Genomic DNA, 6,302 nt, shown 5'->3' with positions numbered 1-6,302 from the left:
GGAGAAACAGTAGGAGTGGAGTGGGGCATATGAGAACATTTCTATTGGGGCTTGTACATGAAAGTTATGTGTCTCGCTTTCTGTGACCTATGGTTTTCCACAAAGTGACTTATTTTAATTAAATAAGGCAGATAGAGAGCTTCTTGAGGAACTGCCTTAGAATGTATTCTTTCTGGCACAAAGAAATTGATAAAGAAAATGCAATAGAAAGGCACAAGTTTTTTGTAAGTGTATGTACCATAAAACCACCTCATAGTGGCTCAAGGCACAATATTAAATTTTATTGATTTTTTTTTATGTATCACAGAGAGACACGGGCTTTGAAGGATGTGCAGAGAAGTCCTGGTAACATGGGTCCTCTTTCTTTGAGCATGTATCTCTCTCTTTTCTTCTGGTATCCTTACTTCTGTAAGCAGCAGTGAGTTGCAGGTCTGATGCAGTAAGCAATTCTAACTTCATTTTCATGGCATACAAGTTTACATCGACCATTGCCCTCTCTGCACTCTCTCCTTAAATCCAAGCTACCATACTGGGGGTATTTCTTTTTGGCTGTAAGAAGGAAAGAATGGCTAGAATTAGCAATCTAGATAAAACATACCCAGATTTGGAAAGGGGAGAGGCCATGACGAGAAAGATAATAGGGTGGGTCCCAAAACAAAGTCCCCTTCCTAATTTATGATTGTGAATATCTTCATTTACTGGCTAAAGTTTAAATGAATTTATTCAATGACAGTGAGTTTGGTCCTTTGGTAAATTGAACTTCCTGGGAGATTAGAAAGTATTGAGAGGATATCACTTTGATTCCTACAAGTCATTGCACACTGACATATGGATGAATATTATAGTCAACAACAGGAAAGTGTTCATAATTTGTCTTCGGTCCGGCAGTTTCTGGTATCATCAATATGCGTTTGAGCAACATTTTTTTGCTCTAAAATGTTATTTGTTACATATTTCAGATACTCATTCTTTGATTTCCATTTCTGCTTGGATTTACTTTTCTAAAATGTTTAGAAATAAATATCAGGCAATTTTCCTGAACTCTCACAGTTCTTGTGGATATTTTGGGAATTTCACCTCAAAGGGACTCTATTTTAAATGTGTAGTGATAGTATGATATAATAACATAAGTTGACTACAGGTCTGACCATTGTTGTCCATTCCATGACTTTTAAAATGTCTGTTACTACCTCTCAGATTTCACATCAAAGTTTCTGAACCAATTAAGCTAAAATTAATTTCTCACAATCTCTATTTGTACTGTTAATCCACTTGATTAGGTGGTCTGAAAATCACGGCCAAGCATCCATCTACTTTTGTAAATAAAGGTTTATTTGCATACAGCCACACCACTACTTTATATATTGTGTTTACACTACAGTGACATAATTGGCATATCATGGCTTGTAATGCAGAAAATATTTACTGTCTTCATGTCTAGTAAAAGAAATGACCTCTGCTTCTAATACATTTGTCAACCAAATCATGGAATCAATAAGGAATTAGTAGCCCGGTTCCTGAGCTTATTCTGACATTATTGGAAAGGTTATCTTGTAGAATGAGGCATTGGTTTTTACATTTACAGAAGAACAAAACCACAACTATGGTTTACACATTGTAAGAAAGACAAATTTTAGCATAATACAAGAAGGTATGATCTCATGACAGGCACGTTGGAAGCATCATATGATTTGCCTTGTACCATAAATAATCACTTCCACGGAAAGTTTATTGTCTAGGAGGGCTAGGAATACTTGAGGAAAAGGAGATCGTTTGATAGAAGTTAAAAACTTCTTTAAATTGAACAATTAATTGTTAAAAAGTCCCCATTCTATTCTGTCCCATATGTTTTCAGTGTTCTTTGTTTTGGAATCATTTTTGGATACACCTTGCCTATGGTGTGGTGAAATTAAGAATAAAGGGTAAGTGGTGACGTAATGGTTAAGTACTTAGTTGCTCACCAAAAGGTGAGTGGTTAAGACCCACCGGCCAGTCTGCAGGAGAAAACAATGGCAGATTTTTCAGAGGATAAAACCTCCATAAAGATGACAGCTGCTGGAACCCCATAGGGCAGGTCGACTGTGTCTTAGAGGGTCACTTTGGGTCAGAATCGATTTGGCTACAATGAGTTGTTGATGTTTGGGAAGTGAATTTTAAACAATTTTTACATGGTCCTACCCAACGGACAGACTTGGATATTTTCATATACTGTGGTATGTATTCAAACACATTCTGCCCTTGGTTTCTGCCATTTGGGACTTGATATCTCAATCAGTACTTTTAAAGGTCAGATCTTCCACCTAGGCACTTTGGTCACATTTCCAGCAACACATTCAATAATCCCTGGGGAGTTAATATTACTCAAGTCATTTGTGACTCCCCAGTCACAGAAATTGCAGGGAAACCCACTTTACCTAAGGGCTCTGTGACATTCAGCACTTCTGTCCAATATTCCTCCATGTCCTGGCTTCACATCTTCTCTGACTCTTGCTTATTTCCTTTCTATACATATTTTTGTTTACTTTCTTCTCATTCTGACTGCTATACGTGAGTACTTTCCAATATTACTCTTTGTATGCATGCACTTAACTAGTATGTAATGTTTACACCCTGTCAAGTTCTCTGTCAAGCACTAGGATAAGCTTCTTAACTTTAGCACCTTTGGTACTTTAGGAGAGACAATTCTCATTGTGGGCTAGCAGCATCTCTGCCATCTGTCCACTGAATTATAAATGCTAGTAGCACCTAGTTGTGAATACTGAAAATGTCCATAGATATTATATAATGTCCACTGGGGAGCAAAATTGCCTCACATTGAGAACCACTGCCTCGGTTACTTTGATAAGCACAATATATTGTCTGATTCCTGTTCCCAGATAACATATTCAAATACTACATTCTCTCTAAAGTCTTCTGCTAACCTCTTTCTGGAAAGTATTCCCTCTTTCATTGTTCTCTCCTAGTACTTCATATGTATCATTCACCTAACATCTGTAACATTCTAATGTGCTAGATAATGTATCCAAATAATACATCAATCTATAACTTGGAAGACATTTCATAAAATAAATCTTTAAGGGCACAATTTCATGTAATATTTTCTCATATGCAGCTTTATCTATAATCACTAGCAGCTCCTTAGCCTTTTAGCAGAAAACTGTACTGTCCAAAGTGCACATCCGATTAGAAGAAAAATTACTATTGTCACTAAATCATTTTTCACACCTGATTTGAGTCACTAGAAGTGGTGGGAGCAGAGGCAGTCAACCAACACAGGTTACACTGTCAGTAGTGGATGATACCAAATGATTGTCCATAAAGTTTTGTGTAATGATTCAGCAGAAAAATACTATTATATTTATCATTTTTATTAAAATATCCCCTGATGTAGTTCTCCACTATGGCATTACATTGTATTTCAATACTACCAGTCTGAAACTACCAGTTACACAATGGGAGAAAAACTGGCCATTCTACTCCTGTGAAAAATGATAGTCTCACAAACTCATAAGGGACCATCTTACCTTATCCTACAGGGGTTCTAGGGGTTTTTTCGATGGCGGTGAGTTTGGTTTGGTTTGGTTTGAGTTTATTCACATAATCTAGGAAGTTACATTTTAGAACTTACAATTGTAATGTCTACATAGTATTCTATGATCAAAATTGATAATACATATTATTACAAACTTGGTATGCTATGCTAAGAAGTCCCTGGGTGTGCGCATGGGAGGATTGACCCCATGAATCCCTGTACTGGTGGACACAAACCTTCGTGAGCTCCTTTCCCCATGTGGCAGAGAAAGTGGACGGGAAGGGAAGAGGGTGCCATGACTCATTTATAGGCATCCTTGGCATATGCAACTGATAGAAAAGGAATAGGAAATGAATGTATTTGAAGGGAGATTTCCCTACCTAGAAATGTTAGGGACTTTTATCTAGATAGTTTCATATGCAAGTGAAATAAAATGAGTTTTGCTACCTCCTTTTAGAGTAGGAACTTCACCACCTAGCAAGCTGAAGGTAAAGGATAAAAACACCTGAAGAACTGAAGGAGAGGCATACATGCGAAAGTTCTTTCAACTCAGTGTAGTTCAACCACCTGGTGCTGGTGATCTATACTGTGAAAGAAATATTTCAATTACATTATTACCTTGAATTTATTTTATTCGTATATCAACTTTTCTAATTCTTTGGGAGAAATGTGGACTTTTATATATTTCTTTTATTTTGGTATTAAGAGGAAACAAAGCCTTTTGTAAATTTGGTCCCTTTTTTGAGTAAAATAAATAAACAAATCAATAAAAGACAATGTCCTCACTTAGAAAATATAATACATATATATGTCAAAAACAAGATTTCTTTATTTTGTGTTTTTGTATTTTTGGAATGACATAGTTTCTATCTTTATGGGGCATGGGTTTTTAAGTTTCTAAAAAGGGTGCATGAAAGGAATCATTAGATATTGCTAGTTTTACCTAATATTGTTACAAGAAAAAATTAAGTGAATATGGAACAATCACTTAGCCTGGTTATCTATAATATTCATTGTTTTGAAAAATGAAACAATTTAATACATGTATAGCACTGCTTTTTGATCATGTCTAGAACTGGACAAAAATCTAGAGACCCTTATGTAACAATTTTTCAATGAATGGAAAGAAAGGCTTTCTCATAGTTAAATTAATTGTATTAGTGTCACTTCACTGAAGTTTGGCTTTTAAAAAGAATTTTGTCCACTTTCAGCCTTTAAATGAAAATCTGTGCTTTCATAATGTGTGAATTTTTAGGGGTTCATAAGGAGCTTCTGTCTTATTCATAATGAGAGAATAAGCTAATTTATCCTCATAGGATTTTACCATGGTTTCTGTTGGACCTATCTTTTTATGTCCAAAAGAAATCAGCCAAATACTGAAAAGAATAATTATCAGGATGTAAGTGCATTTTAATAAAGTGGGTGGACTTGAGGTAGTCATTTGACCTCAAGTTCTTTAAGGATAAGGGTCTGAACAGAGTAATCTATATCTAATTTTTAGTATTATAACTCTGTACAATTTATACTTACCCATTAATTCAGGATAAGAGACTCTTGTCACATATCTGGTGTGAAGGCATAATTCTTGGGGCGGGGGTGAGGAATCTCACCAAAAATATAGTTTATGTATAAGATTCACTATTCATGTGATCTGTAGCACTCAAAGACAGACATACTTAAACAAAGATCATCAATAGGCATGGTTTTCCTGCAGTACTAATACAGATACTGAGAACACATTCCTACAGTGGCAAGTGTTCTATTTCATAAACCGGCTAATGAGAAGGAAAAAGAGTTCACTCTAAAATGGGGTCTTTTACCTGTAGCTGGTGGTAAGCAATTTTTTTTTGTAGCACAGTATAACCTCCAATGAGAAGATTTTAAATCATTGCTCTGGGTAAAAGCAATGGGGAAATATTTTGCAGTCTGCCTCCATAAAGATTACCACTTTGGAAAGTCTATAGGGCAGTTCTACTCAGTCCTCTCAGGCAGCTAGGAGTTGACTGGAAGACAGTAGGTTTATATGATCTTTATAAAATATTTTATTTTATAACAATTTTAGGTTTACAGAAGAGGTATATCGATAAAGAGTTCTATGGAGAATTTTCATATCATCCCTTAATGTTAATACTTTATATAACCATGATGCATTTAATAAACTAACATTGGTGCAAAACTGTTTACAACACTATAAATTGAACTCACATCCCACCAGTTTTTCCATTATTGTTCTTTTCATCTTTCAAAGTCCAATCCCGAATACTGCATTGCACTGAGTGTCATGACCTTTAAATACCTAGACTGTTATCATACTTTTAATGAGAACTACATCATGTCTCTTCAAATTCAACTATACAAATAATTCATAAATTATTTGTGATTTATAGTTTTAAATTATTAATATTAAAATATTTTTGTTACCTGGTAAAACTGTGATTTCAAAGAAGAGTAGAATAAATAACAAGAGAAGAATCTTCATGGTAGAGGGTTTCTTAGGGGGGACAAAGTCAATAGATCTTCCTTTTCAAGTTTTGCAAGAAGGAAACAGAGAACCGTTTCATTTATAAATTCACCTGGGAAGTGGTTCTAACTACTGAGGCTTATCAAAAGTGAGAACATTTCCATGCTTGATTGAATAGTGCCATGTTCAAAGAGGTAGTGGTCACTAAAAGGATTTTTTAATTTGCTTCAAAGGAGTAAAACCTATTTGCATTTCCTTAAATAGGTTTTCATGAAGTCACATCACTGTCACCCCCTTAATAGTTACAGG

At 35.2% G+C, this 6,302-nt stretch overlaps 1 protein-coding gene across 1 annotated transcript; it reads right to left on the bottom strand.

Annotated features, from left to right (window-relative positions):
* Window positions 1-400: 400 nt before the first annotated feature.
* LOC101645135 (beta-defensin 110-like) lies at window positions 401-6,011 on the bottom strand. The gene is made up of 2 exons (XM_004696363.1): window positions 5,954-6,011; window positions 401-549 (listed from the first exon to the last, which is right to left on the bottom strand). Exons 1-2 carry the CDS (start codon window positions 6,009-6,011, stop codon window positions 401-403), a joined length of 207 nt encoding a protein of 68 aa, XP_004696420.1.
* Window positions 6,012-6,302: the final 291 nt, after the last annotated feature.

The sequence above is a fragment of the Echinops telfairi genome, unplaced genomic scaffold (genome assembly GCF_000313985.2).
Source record: "Echinops telfairi isolate 266 unplaced genomic scaffold, ASM31398v2 ScPeMD7_3533;HRSCAF=4204_1, whole genome shotgun sequence".
NCBI lineage: Eukaryota > Metazoa > Chordata > Mammalia > Afrosoricida > Tenrecidae > Echinops > Echinops telfairi.
The sequence above is the reverse complement of the archived record's forward strand: the minus strand, read 5'-3'. Positions and strand labels throughout refer to the sequence as shown.

What these genes read in the sequence shown, in the direction of transcription:
- LOC101645135 (XM_004696363.1), bottom strand. Translation starts at nt 6,011, where the DNA reads ATGAAGATTCTTCTCTTGTTATTTATTCTACTCTTCTTTGAAATCACA. An exon ending in TGAAATCACAGTTTTACCAG is followed by an intron (nt 550 to 5,953) that starts GTAACAAAAATA and finishes TCCTTCTTACAG; the next exon opens with CCAAAAAGAAATACCCCCAG.